General features: G+C 37.2%; 1 protein-coding gene across 1 annotated transcript in view; it reads left to right on the forward strand.

Annotated features, from left to right (window-relative positions):
• Positions 1–3867: 3867 nt before the first annotated feature.
• Positions 3868–17047, forward strand: part of ZNF385D (zinc finger protein 385D) — a 161536-nt gene continuing 148356 nt past the window's right edge. Inside the window, exon 1 of the mRNA XM_061997187.1 lies at positions 3868–4145. Coding sequence (XP_061853171.1) covers positions 4124–4145 — 22 coding nt within the window. The 5' untranslated portion in view covers positions 3868–4123. The remainder of the gene's footprint in view (positions 4146–17047) is intronic.

Consider the following 17047-nt stretch of genomic DNA (forward strand, 5'->3'; position numbering starts at 1 on the left):
TCACTAACGTATTTTGTTGCCTACTATTACACTTCTGCCAGAAAAATGTCCCTTGATATGCCTCTGCATTTGCAAGACATGGTTTGTGGTCAGCCTCACTGATTGAAATTCATCAAAGCCAACTGGTAAGACTCTGGGTATAAATCTAATATTAGTTACCTCCTGGGAGAGTTCAAGACTGGAAGAGAGTTTTCCAGGAAATCCTAGGGAATTAACTGGGTGCATTAATATTAAATATTAATTGGTCTCTGCAACAGACAGACCTGTGAGTGGTTTTAACACTTGCTATGGAGGCATTGTATAAATTGGTGGACAGACAAAAATACATAGAAAGTATAGGTAGTACAGCTAGTTCACAAAGTGGCCTTCTGGCTCTAGACCAGGTCAGGCATGGAGGGTAACATGTAGCCTTCTCAGCTCTGGATAAATGCAGGTTATGTGATGTACTTCTGGGACATGTGTGTTCTCAGTTTGTTTTTTTTTTATTCCAAGAATGCAATGTCTTGTGGGGTAGTATGCATTTTGCAAATCTGCCCTTTGAGGCAAACCTTTTACCAAAGTAAGACTGTCAGGGTGAGGAAGGGCAAAAGAAATCAAGGTGGAGATGCTATTAGTAAAAAGAGAAGCATGTTACTGGGAAAGACGATTTCAGGGAGTAGAAGATAATTTTATTATTAGATATAAAGGTGTGAGGTCCCTATTTTAGCAGAAGGATTTTTTTTGTGTGTGTTATGTTTATGCTGTTACTAAATCACAAAGGGTTTTGGAGTTTGATTTGTATAGATGAGCAATGCATGAAAATATAATTTTGCAGTTGACCTGCATCTGCAGCAAAGCTAAATATTTGTTAGCCTGTGCTGGCTTGTCGATGATTGGGAGTTTGCACTGTGAGTTGACATCATGGGCTAATTTACTTATTCATTCTGCATGATCCTGCACGCTCAGACTGAGTGTACTCAAATCTGTACATGTGTACAAGTGTTTGTAGCTCTCGACCGTGCTTCCCCACAGTAGTGTTCGGCAGCGTCTGCAGTGCTATTCAGAATTGCAATTGCTAAACTAATCCTTGCCTTCACTCATGGTGACAATATCTCACTCTGGGAATACATTTTTTTTTTTTTGTCACTTGTTTGGAACTCTGCTTCTTTTTGCAGTTTATTAATGTTTTATGTATGTAAATGAAAGCAGAATTTGTCATTGAGTATGTGAATGTGGGCTGTGAAAGCTTTCCCGGAAAGACCACCAGCAACTTTCCTTCCTCCCTTACATTTGTTTCATAGTTGAAATGCAAAGAAATTAGAGAAAACTCGAGTTAGTTTCTCTTTGGCTACTCTGATTGTATGTTTTCTGTAAGAATATAATTAGGATGCAGATAAGGTAAGGAGATGGCCCTGACTATTTTGCATTCTAAAGTCCAAACCAATAGTGGAGGTAACATTTGGAACCAATTAGAGAAGAATAAGTCTGTCTACATGGAACTTTGCTGTTTACACTTCCAGAGGAGGTGACCTGCTATCAGGCTCTGCCAAATTGGTATTGTAATGGAGAAGCCAGCTGAAGAAGTGGATGTTTAAAGGCAGTATGATTACTGCCTGACTGCTAATGGTACATCTACAGACATGAGTTATCTGTACACGAGCTCTCAGCTGGACAACTGATAGCACGAATCATCAAGGTCTGTCATCTTGGAGGAACATCGAGACTGGAGGTAGCCTATATCTCACAGAGTCTGACTCTCAGCTGAATGATCTTGAGCTTTTCTGACTTAAGGTAAGAAAAGCCTACCTCTCAGCCTACCAGGTAAACACTGTGCTTGGGTGCAGACTGTCCTAAGGGGCATCATGCAATGCCTTTGCAAAATATCTTCAAAGATAGCAAAGGAGCTGAAGGATTTCACAGTGAATTGATTCTCTGAGCTTCTACCCTGCATGAACAAAGGGGAGGGAATGCTTGTGCTGAAAAAGGTTGCAAATAGTAGCTTTTACCTATTGCTCAGGGACATTCGAGTGGCTCAGCTGAGATGTTTTAAACCAGTCTTTGAGGGTGGTGTTTTCTCCTGTAGCGTCCTTCCCTGTATAGTAGAAGGGAATGAGCATTGTAATGATAGAGGAAAGGAAGTTTTCATGAATATCCTCTGCTGTCCAAATCCTTTAGTTATAATACAGGTCATACCTTCCAGACAGTTTTCTTTTTTTCCCTAGTAGTGGTCAAAAGATGATGTTTCTTCAATTTGATTTAGGATTTGCTTAACTGAAATTGCTCTTGGTCAGTTTGAACCACGTAAGAAGTCTTGATCTTCCTCCCTCACCTCAAAGTGCACTTCTGCACTGTGTGCTTTTTAGTTGTGAAGCAAAGTTTATTTTGGAGTTTGTCTGTGCACCATGTATCTCCCGCTTTGTGAATATCTCTTCCTAGGGGCAGCTGGAATAAGAAACAACACTGAGAAAGGCTAGACGTTAGAAATGGAGAGCTGTGGACCTGCCAGTGAGGGACAGGGCTGAAATTCATGCCCCAGTTCCCCCCCAGCAGTGTTTAATCTCATTGATATTCATACAGGTGATGTGAAACTCCGTGAGAGCAATGTGGCAGAGGACTCTTGCTGAGAGATTCGTGGTGGCACTGTATGTGAGGGCTCTTACTACTTCTGCTGCAATTGGAGCATTCATTGGCTGCTGTGTTGATGAGAGAATTTTGCCCAAAGTGATTGGACCTCATAAAATAGTAGTTACTGTGTGGAGATTTTACAAATAAGTAGAGCTTTATATGAATTACACCTGTCATCTCATTTCCTGTAGAATGAAAACACTCATCCTGTCAGATTCTATTACAATGAAATAAACACTTCAGCATACTGTCCATTATTTTTTACCTGTAGTTAGTTTAAATGTGTTATCGGTGATAATTGCCAGCCTGACAGCAGGAAACCGATGTCCTCTATTGATTCACAGGACCAACATAATACATGCACAAATACAGACCTCACAGTTTTCACCATGCTGCCCCACTGGTGTGCATCAGATCCATTCTGAGGCACTATGCGTAGGTGGTGGAGAGTATTTCAATATTTCTTTGGTCTTTCCTCCTCCAAAGCTGCTCCTGGTTCATATAGCAGCAGGGACTGTGTGGGGACCTGTTTACAACAAACTTAGGGCTGTTTCATTTCTCACAGAACATTAAAATAGCTACCAGCTGCTAATGACTTATCAGCCTGAGCCGGAAAGGAAATGGAGACCTGAAGGGTGAAAGGTTGTAAACTCCGTTACAAATCCTTGCTGTCATATATCTCCCATCCTCATGCTTTGTTATTCATGCGGAGAAATTGTAGTTTAAAAAATCAGTTCAGCTCTACTGAAATCGAACTACTTATTTGTCTGTCGCTTTTTAAAAATAAAAACAGACGGAGGTTTATCCAACATTTGGATTAAAATAACTTCTTGAAATGGAACTATTTTAATGTTTTATTTTAACTATTAATTAAAAAAATAGAAAGAAAGAAAGAAAAATAAAGTCCTATGGGAACATGGTCTTGCAAAGTGCCAAGCATCTTTATCTTCTACTCAAGCTGGAGAATCAGGGCGCTCAGCTTCTCCTGGAGTCTACCCTTCAAAGAAAAATATGCAAACAATATATGCTTTGTCTTTCGCATCGATTATGTAATTGAGCATGTTATGTCACTGAATGTGCTAGCTGCCAAAAAAAAAAAAAAATCCTGTATGATTTTAGAAAGAGGGTTTATTTGGTTTTTTTTTCCTCCCAAGCCAGAGTTGGGTTAACCAGGATATTCGAGCACATCATTGTGAGCCCGTTAAAGAAAAAGATCTGTTTGTAGTACTCTTAGTCCTGATGTCACAGGCACAGCAAGGACATCAGAAGGAGGAGTCAGATTACAGTAAGAATGGGCAGTGCAGCATGCAGCCGGAGTAAACGCTAAATCAGACAGGGATTATATCGGGGATAAGACTGCCTGCAAAGCGCTCATCCTGAGGAGGCTCACTGCTCGCTCACGCTTCTTGTGCTGGGAAATTTCCACATAATGTAGAATGAAAGAGCTCTGTTTTACATGTCAGCCCTGTGCGGGAGCTAATGCTGAATACACAGCGGCGGGATCCTGACTGCATGATTAATGAGAAACATAATGTATTTTGGTAAGTGTTAACTGTGATGTAATTCTGCTTCTGCTCACATTATCAATAGGAGTGATTATTATAAATTTCAGATTCAAGAACATTTCGTGCTGGCACGCACTTAAAACTGACAACTGGGGAACCCTGTCGGCTGTGCAGTTTGAAAGGATTCCATTGTCTGGGAAATTTTCTGTTTGAGTGGGCTACCGCATAGTTTTAGCAGCTTGAAAAATAAGCTAGGTAGGATGAACTCGTCCTAGTTTTGTTTTATGTGAACTTGTGTTTCATCTGCTGAGAGGGAATGAGAAGCGACTGAAAGGCATGAGAAGTTTTAGATGAACTTAATGTAATGGACGAACTGTTACTGCACTGTCTGTCGTGAAGAGGCACAGAAAGCCTTATACTTGATTCAGCTTTTACTTTGAAGAATTCAAAGATACAAAGCAAAACAGTGCTTTATTCACACTGGTGTTTTTGCCGAGTACTCTGCATTATGCAGATCATCGGTATGGGGTTGACTCCTAGCATACCACAAAATGCATATTGTTTTAAGCCTTTAGGGGTCTCAGAGCTGTTAAATATTTGTGCAGAGTTTAGTTCTGTTGCTTGATGGAAATCTTCTTCAGGCTTACAGATGAGCTGGCTGCATACCCTAAAAACATGCTGGAGCATAGAGCATGTCTGAGCAGTGTAGTGCTGCAGCACTGGGCTGAGGTGTACAATTGCAATATAATGCTGCAAGTTAGTGTTGCTAAACAGAAAAAAAAAAGATATAGGAAATTTTTGGTGGTGTGATGGAAAAATACTGTTCTTGGCTGCTTGAAATCTCATCTAGCCTCACTGTTAATTTAGAGCTGCATAATACTTAGAATGAACACAGAGCAGAGAGTTGGAGGATTTCTGGGACATTCAGCAGCTTTCTCGGTTTCATTAAATATTGAATAAGGACTTCAAGCTTTAAGAGAAGAACTTTTGTAATATTCTGAGCCCTGTCAGAAAAGTACTATGCTTTATGACATACTAAGCATTATTTTATTATTTTCATAGAATGAAAAATATTGGGAAGAGGGATGTCTTTAACAGTGAAATCCACAAATTATGGAAGCAGATTGATTTTTTACTATCCTTACAGAAAAAAAATATCAATTGTCTGAGTTGTCAGAACTGTTCGGAATCCCCTTCAAAGATAAATTTGCAATATTTTAACGTTACTACATTTTCCAAAGGCTGAGGAAGAACCGACAAGCATTATGATTTTAGGTCTGAGTAATTTGGATTAAGTCTCTTCACCATTAAAAATGTGGCATTAGATTATTTTTTTTCTCATTTCTTTTGAATTACCGTTCTGCCTTTAACGTCATCGCAAGCATAAGATGGGTTTTCCTTTTTTAACAGTCAGCTTTGCAACAATTGCCTGTGTGACCAGGCTTAGAAGTTATGGTTTCCTGAAGTTATAGGGGTTAGGGTATTAGGTATATGTTAGCTGTACGGTACTTTGTCCTCTTTTTTTCCCATCTGTAGTTTTCAGAAACATGTAGTGCTGATTGGGGATATTATTTTAGTGTTACTTCATTGAAAAAATACAAACCACTGTTTCACATATTTGTTTGTTTTCTGGTGCAGCACAAGTTTTAATTAGAACGAACTGGATTGTACTTTCTGCTTTGTAGATTTCACTTATGAGAGCAGAGCTGAAAGTTTCTGTTAGGCAGGTTTTCAGTCAGCTTTGTTCAGTCTGAAACTGACTTTAATAACAAATCTTTAATGAATGTTCATGTTTCTGTCTTTTCACATAACAAAGCATGAGCTAATGGGGATAATTTTCACCTGTGGTTTTTCTGGGTGTTTTCCTGATCTGTTTGTGAGAAGCCAGAACATCTGTAGTCTCACCTGTCCCTGTTGTAACACTTCCTACACAAAGCAGCATTGCACAGAGCAGAATGGAAGCTTGATTGCATACGTTGTGCACTCACTTTGACTTAAAATTGCTACAATCATCACATGATATCTGAATTTTATATTATCTGAGAGAAGAAAAAAATCCTTTTAATATCATTAAAAAATTGTGGTATTTATTTCTCTAGTGCATGTTACTGTTGGGCCACCTAAAGAATAGGAAGAGAAGAAAAAAGAAGCACTTATATATGTTTGTATGCATCTTGCTTGATTTTCTGAGCCTTCTTGTCTAATTACTCGTGATGTAAGGTGGCATAATGAGAATACACTACAGCATTACAGCATTAAGGTTGTAATAAATACTAAAATAATAACCATGGAAAGTAAGACCTAACTCTCTGAAGGTATTATTCTTATAGAGCCAGTATTAAGGGGTGAAGTGAGTTTCTTAAACATCAGAAGGAAAAGTTACTGAATTCAGGAAACAGAAGATTTTGGGCTGAGATAGTCTACTAGTTTACTACATTCTACTGTATATATTCTACTATTTGAGCTGAGCCTTCAAATAATCAAACTTTTTGTGACAGTTCTAATTGTGTGAGCCTTTCTTTTACATTGCACCAGAATTCTAATGGAATAATTTCAAGAAATGCTAATTTTCACTCACCATACTGTGCCTCAGTTTGTTGTTTCATCAGTGTGGATACATTCGTTACTTATTGTATTGGTTCTGCATTTATCATCTCAAGTTGAACAGAAATTGGGAATTGTAATAATAATAAACATAGAAATCTTACAAGATGATGTAGTGGGGTTTATAGCATGTCAGTTTAAATAATATAGCTCTGTGAAGTGTTTTAACTGGTAGACATTTTGCACTTAAAAACATACATACCTACCTCAAAGCAACTTTTGTTTGTATTTATTGTTGAGTTGTTAATTTAGCACAAGTTAAAAGTCAGTTGTGGCCATTCTCAGCAGCTTTGAGAGAGGAAATGGTGGATGATTGTCAGTGTCAGAGCAATGATGTTGAATGCTAGTAACAGGGGACTTCCTCCAGTCCTGCTCGATGCAAGGCTGATGGTCATAGCTGGACGCTGCCACCTTTACATTAAAAGGTCCTTCAAGCCCCTGCAGCCTTGACTCAGACGCCTTGCCAGCATCACACCTTCCTTGGCCTGGCAGCATGGGTGGTTCACAGGAACTGGTTTGTCCTTTGAGAGCAGTAGCCTCTGTGGCTACCCGTCAGGCTAGGTGGCCAGTCTGTTCAGTTCAGGTGCAAAGCACTCTTCACTGCTTGGGAAGGGAAAGGGGAGAGGTTTTGTTGTCTACTGTGCACTGGCACCGTACATGACAGTTATCAAACCAGAGGAAACACTGCAGTGATATTGCAGTTATGGGACAGCGAGTACTGAACCTCAGAGCTGGGTAAACCCTGACTGGAATTGAGAGTGAAGCCAATCCTCCACTTCCAGTGTAAATAAATCGCTCCCTCATATGTCCCCATACCTTGCCATTACCAAAGAAGTACAACTGAAAGAAGAACTGAAATTAAAATTTACAAAGAAAAGGAGGGGGAAAAAAAGAACCTTGTACCTTTAGGTTTGAGTTGCTTTTTTTTCCCTTCTTCTGTTGTCCCCTATGAAACTATTACTGTCTTGAATAACTTCTGTTCTCAATGTTTCTGTTCATGTTATACAGGAAAACTAATATATTGTGGTGGAAATTAATATCCTATGGGATATTATAGTAGAATTGTTAAGGGGAAAAAATTAACAATTTTTGCCTGTAAATGTTACCACATTTCAGTTTTCATGTTGTCTGTTTTCATTTTTTGTGGGTTTCTTTTCAGTCAATGTTGTAGAGTGTAGTAATTCATCTGCATACATACTACTATTCTGAGTATCACTTTTTATTTCTGGAACACTTTCTTGTAGAAGAGATTCATGCTGGATGAGTCATGGAAGAAAAATTACACACACACACACACACACATACACACACACACGCACAGAGCGCCCCCCCCAAAAAAAAATCACACCACCTCTTCAGAGAAAACACACGTTGTACAAACCAACCAACCAACTAAAAACAAAACTTTCAGTGCAAATATTTAGTTGTCACCAGCTTGTTTTTAGGAGATTGTGTTCCCTTCTAGGTTAGAAGCTGCGGAGGCCTTTCATAGCATTTCTGTTTGCCTTCATGTAAGGCAGAATGAATCGGTGATGTTAAGGCTGTGCTTCTAAAATGTTTTGACAAACACAGATACTGGATTATTAACTGTATTTTATCACCAGCCATCTGCAATAAGAAGATGGAGTTAATATATAATGGATGCTGCATGTGACAGAAGAATTCAGCTGAGCAATCCAGTGTATTGGATCTTGAAATCTGCTGAAGCCTGATGTTTATACTTGGAATGTTACAGCCTCCTGGGCAGTGAAGTTCTTATCTTGAAGCACTGAATAATTATTAATGCATGTATACATAATTAAAAAAAAAAAATCCTATTTGAACTTACAGAAACTGTTCTGTGTTAGATTGCACTCTTTTAGATTTTGTTACAGAAACTGTTCATTTAAAATACCTCTGAATATGTCCAGTGCACTGCCATAAGTAAAGGTGGATTTCTTCATTTCTCACACACACACAAAAGTAATTCCCATTGTTAACCTTCTTGTGTATGGCAGAATTGCTCCAAAACCAAAATCAGAATTAATGGTTTCTTGTTTCATTAGAGAAGATTAGATCACAGATGCTTCAGTTGAAGGTCCTTTAAAAGAAAGCGTGTGTGTGTGTGTGTGTGTGTGTGTGTGTGCACGCACATGCATGTGAAAGTGTGTCTGCACATATTTTTTACTAAGATGACAGTGGAATCTAATCCTGGGTCGCTTCTTAACAAATGTGGTTTTTTTGGTTAGGAAATTACATGTTATGTTAAGTAGAAACCAGAGTTTTAAAATTTTCTTTGAGATATTACGCCTCTGTCCTTTTTTATCTCTTTTCCTAAAAACAATTTCATATAAATTATTTTATAAAATATTTTAAAATAATGAGAGCTTTTGAATGCAGAATTATCTGAGTCATAGGGCTTCTACCTCTCTAAGCCTGTGTGCAAATATCATTCCAATTTTTTTTTTGGTAACCTGGTGGCAGTTCTATAAATCCTTGCAATTACAAAAATGTTAATCGTGTTACAGGAATCCTTTCAAAGCTTTTGCCTCTCATTGCACTAAAGAAGATGGTGGTACTTGAAAAGAAGAAATATATTTGGCCTTCTTAAGGAAATCTTTCCATTTCATATTAGACCATGAAAAGTTTTTCAAGTACAGTAAAGATCATAAGGGTTTCAGTTTTAAAAAGGCGTTATTAAATGTCAGATACTGCAGAGATTAGTTTTACAGTTGAAATTGCATAGGTGATTGGCAACATTCAGAGAAAATATAGCAAAAGATGTTGGCTAGAAATAGCAAAGCCTGATGTGTCAGAGATTGTACTTGAATCCCAGTGCTAGGGTTGAAAGTGGGAAGAGGCTTTGCTCTGTAGCAGGGCTGTCATTATATGGCAAAACCGTATTCTGTAGGTCAGCCTGTATTCTCAGTGATTTTGTCAACACAGTATGGCAAAGTCTGCTTAGGGGACAAAAATCTAATACATGCATCCGCATTCCTGGCACACTTGTAAATTTAGACCACTTTGCCCATTTTGTTGACCACTTCTTTCAGTTCATTGGTCTGACACTCATGAACATATTCCTTCAAACAATGTTTAATATTTTTTTCTTTTTACATATGCAGTATAAAGAGTTACTCCAATCATAAGCATGATATGGCAGATTAAAGATGCGGAAAAGGGTCTAGATCAAATGTGAAATAGGAAAATGCAACTGTCATTTAAAAATAGAATTGTAAGGGAGGCTTTTATGAAAGTTCAATTACTATACACCCTTGCTTTTTGTTAACATCTATGATAATACAGTTCTGACTCTTTTGATGCTTAAAATTATATCCATTTAAAACTTCTTAAGATTTGAGGGAAAAAAAAAAAAGCTAAGACATCTTGAGTCCTCATCTAGAGCATTTAAACAAAATCACTTGTTCTCTCTATTTTTCTTTTTTCTTTTTTTCCCCCTATTTCTACTTTGGGAAAGGTCTCAACTATTTTAAAAAGTTGGGGTTAAATCAATCTGTATTTTTAATACCTCAACTAGCTGGCTGAACCAGTTGTTTGGAAATCATGGGAAATTCTTTCATCACCAGGTCCTGGCTCTATTACCCAGCCAACTAATTTACTGTGGTTTATAGTCCCTGCAGATTTCAGAATTTAAAACCATAATATACCACTTGCTTTTCAAGTAAAGCTTGAAAAGCTCCTGGGGTTTGGTTATGTATCATATCTTCATCTCTAAAGCAGTTACATGAGATACAAAAATGAGATTGACTGGGAGTGTCTGCTAACTCTGGGTATGACCACTTGAAATTTTAACATGTACTCTAGGATCTCAAAGGGCTTCAGCCAATATACTGTGTGTTGTTTATGTGTTCTCTTTACTACACCGCAGTCTCTTCCCTAATTCTCTCCTGCAGAAAACAAGACAGAGCCTAAATGTTATGTTAGAAAACTGTCTTTGTATATTAAAACCACTTTCTTAAGAACAACAACAAAAAACTAGGCTTAATTTACTCTTTGATTATTACTTCACAGGGATTCTCTTATATGCTGTAATTGAAAAGGCAGATGGACAGTACAGTTCATTCAAATGAAAGCCGTGAAAATTTCCTCAGCTTCTTTTGTTCTTGTTGACCTTGTTTACTTTGTTTACTATGGAGTGTAGTAAGTTATGAAGACAGAGGGAGATAATGGCTGTGTTTTCCAATGCCGTTACCCATCATTGCACTAGGGATCAATATTGAATGCAAAAAAAAAAAAAAAACCACCCAAAAACATGGGATGGGGGGGCAAAAAGCACAAAACCTTGGCAAGATCTGCAATTATGAATGCATAAGGAAGGAGGAGGTGGGGAGGCAGCCAGTCTTGGCACAGCAAGCAGTATCAGTCCTCTTTTTGCTAAGCCAAGTAATTTTTCAGTAGCAACCTGAGAGTCTACTGTCTCTATAGTGCAGTGTTTAACAAATTAGATTTTGTTTGCTGGTATTTACCTGTAATAGCAAATCCACTCACCCCTTGTGAAAAACAGCCATGTATCGAGGCATTTAGTTTGACAGATATGTGACTACTATTACATAGCACGCAGACGATTCCTTTGTTTTTCTGTTATTACTGGTAAGTTGTGCTGTTGTAAGCAGGAAAATGTTCAACAGTGGAAGTTGCACCAGCTTGTCTGCTTTTAGGTAGCATAGAAAAAAATAGTATCTTTACTTCACCCTTTCATGCAGTATCTCTTATTTTCAGTAGCCATTTTTATTTAAGAAGGGAAAACAAAAGGCATACTTAAACTTTGCCTAATCTATTTAATTTTGTGATACTTGCATTTGTAAAAGGTAAACTCCAACAAGTCAAACAGGCTATAAAATTTTGTGGTTATGTATATAAAGATACATTTAAATCTTCTCCCTTTCTGTCTCCCTCTCTGACTGAGGGCATGGCAGCCGTGTGAATATGGGGCTATGAAGCCATTGTAGTGCATTATTTCTAGTATTCTTATATGCTTTTAGTGCTCAAGACATGATGTAATCAATTTCAAACATTTGTCTCGCCAATCCTGACCACAGTCTGTCTACCTTGTAAGACTTGTTATTTGGTCCTCCTCCCCACATGCAGCACTAGGGCAGTTGCACTAACCTCCTAATAATGGTTAGTTTCTGTCAGCTTAAATCATAGTAGCACTGTACTTAGAAATTTCATTGGTCCACAAGGTATGATTTTTCCCTCCCCTTTCTTTCTTTACTAAGAAATATTCTGAATTAACCTTGTTTCTTTTGTATTGGGTTGAAGTAAAAATTTTCAATGTTTTTCCTTTGTTTTTTTTTTCTTTTTTAGATGCTTCCCAGTATTTTTATAGAACACAAAATAGACCTTCTTATGCAGCTACAGCTGACAAACCTATTCAATGCTGATTAGCAGCTCCCCATTTGGGTTCCTATGGGTTTCGTAGCAGCTGAACATCTGAGATCTCTTAGGATATGCGTTATAGAAAGTACAGTGCCTTGCAGAAATAGCTGTCTGTGGTCAGATCCATGTGTATAAGATGAATATCCTTCATATTAGCATTTAGCTCTACACACTCTAGCAATGCATGCAATAGATTACCTGCAGGTTTTCAAGGTAAACAGAATTGGTGGCCTTAAAGAGGAATGTTATTGCTCATAAATAGCCCACACAGTTATGCTTCTTTGCATGAACAAACTTACTGAATGCAGTAAACATGGAAAGGCTGAAAATATTTTTTTTTTTAAATTAAAGCAACATTTGAAATCTTTCTTACAATGTAGAAACCGTCAAAATGCAATTATGGAAACCCTTAGAATGTATGAACTGTATATAAACTCTGCTGGCAGAGAAAGATAGGCAGAGAGCAGGTAGAGCACCGTGGCATACTGGTACTGCAGCAAAATCGTACTGGCAGCACAACTACCCCAAGAGAACCAAAGAAGAATGCTGTATTTTGCTCATAGTGACTACCTTGTCATCATGTGCTATCCTCAGCATACAAGGAAGAAAATGTATTTAAATAGCCTGAAGTTAACAATGTGAAGGCAATGAACAAGGTACTATGCATCACTGTGGACAGCCAGAATACTCTACAGGTTTTAAGAAGATAGTACAGATGTCTGGAATACTGATCTATTTTTGTTTCTTATTCTACTATGCCCCTGTTTTTTTTCTAATTTAAATATATCCAAAAAAATCAATGTAGTGAGTAAAAGCAGCACAGAACTATCTCAGGTAGGCAGTCTTTGATGATACTTAGCATTGAAAGAACATTAACAATTAACATTCCTAAAATATCCCTTGGTTTATTCTAACAATGTTCATTGATTTGTGTAAGCTTTTTGTGCATTTTTAGTAGGAAGATTTCTTCACAGGAATATTCACAAAGATAACAATTGCATAATATTTTTTTGTACTTTATTAAAGGAGTTTTTATGTTATGCTAACACATTTTCAGCAATACAAAGCTCACTTTAAGTTAATCTGGAAACAGAAAAAAGTGCCGTCTGACCTCAGTATATAGTCAAATGAATTACAAATGTTTTATATCAAGTATCTGTTTGAGAGACCTCAGCTGAGCTAATATCTTCTAAATTACAAAGATAAGAAAAAATAATGTTCATTCTCAATTTCCAGCCTTTGCTAGGAAGCTCACAGTAATAGATGGCTAATGTTAGAGAATGTTTAAAATAATACATAAGTTAATCTTTTGAGAAGTCTTTCCAAGGTGCCTATGATAGATCTCCAGATTTGCAGGTTCCTCTAGCTATGTAGCCAATCAGTTTTAGTAAATTATGTAGGGAGCTGATTTTGATAGTAACTTGTCTGAGGTAATATTGATGATTTATCTGAAAGTATTTGGGCAGTTTTTGAAATCTATTGATACAATGTATGTATGGCAACCACTAGCAAGTACAAAAAAAAAAAAAAGATCTTGCAAGTTCAAGAAGCTTTCAGCAAAAAAAGACTTTCTTCACTGATACTGTTTTTACTGAGTCACGTCTATTCTTCATAATGAAGAAGGAAGTTTTCAGAAGGTCATAACTATCTGTAATGAACTGTGGAAAGTTTTGGACTGTGTTAATAGATTTGCTTGAACTCAGTCTTATTCGCTGGACCTAACATGGTGAGAAACTTACTTAGCCTGCAGTAATATAAGTTACATCTGTACTGGAAATATTAAATCAGACCTAGTTTAATTAAGGTAACCATCAAATGATTTGTAACAGTTGTGTTTAATATCTCCAGTAATTTCAATAGTGATTTAAATCGTTTTGAAAACTTAAATTGATCATTAGTGGTGTAATCAGAATTTGGCAGCCCCTTGGGCAACAGATCTGGAGTTGGAGAACGCTGGCATTGCCTGCAGCATGGTCACCATACACTTCTTCCTCACCTGCTACCAGCTCAAAAGTACAGGACAAAGTGTTTATCCATGTGGGTTGCAGTTCCACCTCAAAATGTTATTCCCAGTCTCTTTGCCAGCAGAGATGCTGAATATGATGGAAACATGAGCTTGGGCAGTTGGATAACAACTCACAACAGCTCTCAGCTGCAAAAAATGTATAGGTGTTACTGGTCTTTTTAGTTTCCAAGTCATGAATGCCAATAGTGATATGAAATTCCTATCAACTGAACTATTTAGTTCTATGCAGCCCTGAGTCCATATAAATTCCTATTTTTATTTAAAACAAACAGAACTCCTCAAAACCCTTCAAAAAAACTTAAAGCTACCATAACTGTCCCTTTTCAATTTACATTTACCAGTAGCCCATGGGTAGGATGGGGGCTTGCAAGCTTTCCTGATTACATGCAAATTATGTAGAGTATATCTTCATTCACTGTAGTCCTATTTAAATTCTATTCAGTTTCAAGGGGGCAACCTCTCAAGTGATTTGTTGAACTGGGATGCCTTTTTTCTCCCTCTAAGGCACATTATTGGCAATATCATTAAAGAGATCAGGACAATTCAATTAATAGTTTAGTAGTTTATGGTGATTCTCTTTCAGTTAACAGACTCTACACTAGTTAAGCAGAATAGGATCAGTAAGGAAAAGCTGAGGTTCATTCTTCCCCTCCCCGTCCAAGCAGAGGAGGCTTAACTTTTTTCTTAGAGCAGCATCTCGTACATCTCTGTTGAAGTTTATGACAACAAATCATGTGAAGTTATCATTTCTGTGGATTTGTATCTCAGCCAGAAAAAGCTGCATGTGCGAGAAGCTCATTTCTAGTCTGCAATATTTTAACATCCAGTTATGTATCTGGAAGTAGTGAATGGACATATATTAAAATTATATATGGATGAGAATTTCTAGTGAGAAGGAAATCATAATATATAATTAGAATGTCAGTTTGACTTTTGAATGTGTCATTTTAGAAAGGCCAAATAACATTATACTGTTAGGATAAAGAGTGAATTTGAAATTTATATTGAATTTTAGGGGGAAAAAGATAAAATCTTGTACTAAATCATGTCTAGTAAGAGATCATTGCCCATTCAGTTAAAGTAAGAGTAAAAAGTTAATATTCTCAAGAATAGATTTCTGTGGAAAAGAAAATCAAAATTTTCTATTCTTCTCGGGTGTGTATATGTATCTGCTGCCTACATGGATTTTTTTTTGGTGTTCAGAAGCCCTTCAAGAAATAGCTCATGCCACCTTTTCCTGATTTTCAATGAAAAGAAAGAATCCTAATATCATGTGAGGTAGCAAACTAAACACCAAAGGACATTCTAGTAGTCTTTTGGGGTTGTTTCCATTTGTTTTATTTTTTTTTTAGATTTGGCTAAAAACAACTTGCTCACATCTGTAGAGGAAGTTGTAGGAAAACACTGAAGGATCTTATGGATGCATGAAAGAGATTCTAGTGGGAACCAAATTCTCAGCTTATATTTGCAAGAGTGAGTGGCCCATCTGACACTGAATTACACTGACCTTCTCAATCTTTTTTCAGTGTTCTGTGGTCTGCACCAATCTTGCTAGTCTGAGTCTACTAATTTAGTAGCATTACCAGACTTGGCCTTGGTAATGCTCTACAAAAGTCAGTGTCAGTGTGCAGTGGGATAACCTAAATGTGAACTCTGCACTGCTCTCTTTTGTGTCCCTGTTGCAATGTTGCAACTTCAAGCACTTCATAATAGCTCTGTTAATATGGTTGATACTTCACCAGGGACACAGAGATCCATTTTACTTTTCCCACTTTTGGAACTGCAAATACTTATGTAGCTGAACACCTGAGTCGTTTGATGTTTTCTGTGAACTTAAATGGTAGGTTAAGTGAGAAATAAAACAGGGATTTTTTTTTTTTTTCATGTGTGGTAACAACAGAATCTACATAGCAACACCAAACAGCTGTGTGTGCTCTAGGTCTTCTTAACCCAGTTTAAGTATAATTTAGCTATCTGAAGAGTGTAATATAAAAGAAGTCCTAACACTCCCCATTTAAATTCTATCTTTACCAAGACAAGATTACCATATATTCTGCCCGAGTCCCAGTGAAACAGAATAGCCAGAAACACAGGTTTGCAAAGTCTTTTCTCAGATGCTAAATCAAATCTTTCCATAATACATAAATGAAGGCAACAGATCTTCTATGATCCTACAGAGACTCAGTGTCTGAGTGAGAAAGGCAGAAAATGTAAGGTCCCAGCCTAATGCAGATACTTAAACACAAGAACTGTGCCAACCTCAGTTGTTTGGGTTTAAAGGATGTGCACATCTTAACTTAAATTTTGTCATGGTTTGGCCCACATCTGCTGAAATTTTTGTAGTATTTCAGGTTAACACACACACAAAGCACTCTGCTATGAATCAGGTGATTTATGTTTACTTGCAACTTCAGATCTGTAAAACTGGCTTGAGTGCAGTCTTTGGAGTACAACCCTTGCACATGTATCCTGTGTTTGGTTTCAGATTTCTTGGAGGCTTGCATGTAAAATTGCCTCTTATCTTGAATCAATACCTCTAATCAAACAAATTCAGTGCATTGCAATAGTTGTCCTTTAGTAGAACAACTCAAACTAATACCCAGTGTAAACTCTACTTAAGTCACTGGAATTATTAAGAGATAGGAGATAGACCACTTTTTTTTCTTATTACAGTATTTTTTCTAGAAAATTTATGGTTTGATTTTCTTAAATAATATTTGTAGGTACAAAAAGTATGCTGTGTCTGGGATAATCCTGTTCTCTTTTGCAATGTCAGGAAGAGAAAATGGAAGTCTTAGTGCCTCTTCTAGCAATATACTCAAAGTATTTTAATATTTATCTTATGTTTACAGTTTCATGATGTGTTTCTTTGTGGGATTGTTTTATTTTTAAATGAAGTAGCACCAGACTCTGGATTATGCAAACAAAT

The sequence above is a fragment of the Colius striatus genome, chromosome 5, assembly GCF_028858725.1.
Source record: "Colius striatus isolate bColStr4 chromosome 5, bColStr4.1.hap1, whole genome shotgun sequence".
In the NCBI taxonomy this organism is placed as follows: Eukaryota; Metazoa; Chordata; class Aves; order Coliiformes; family Coliidae; genus Colius; species Colius striatus.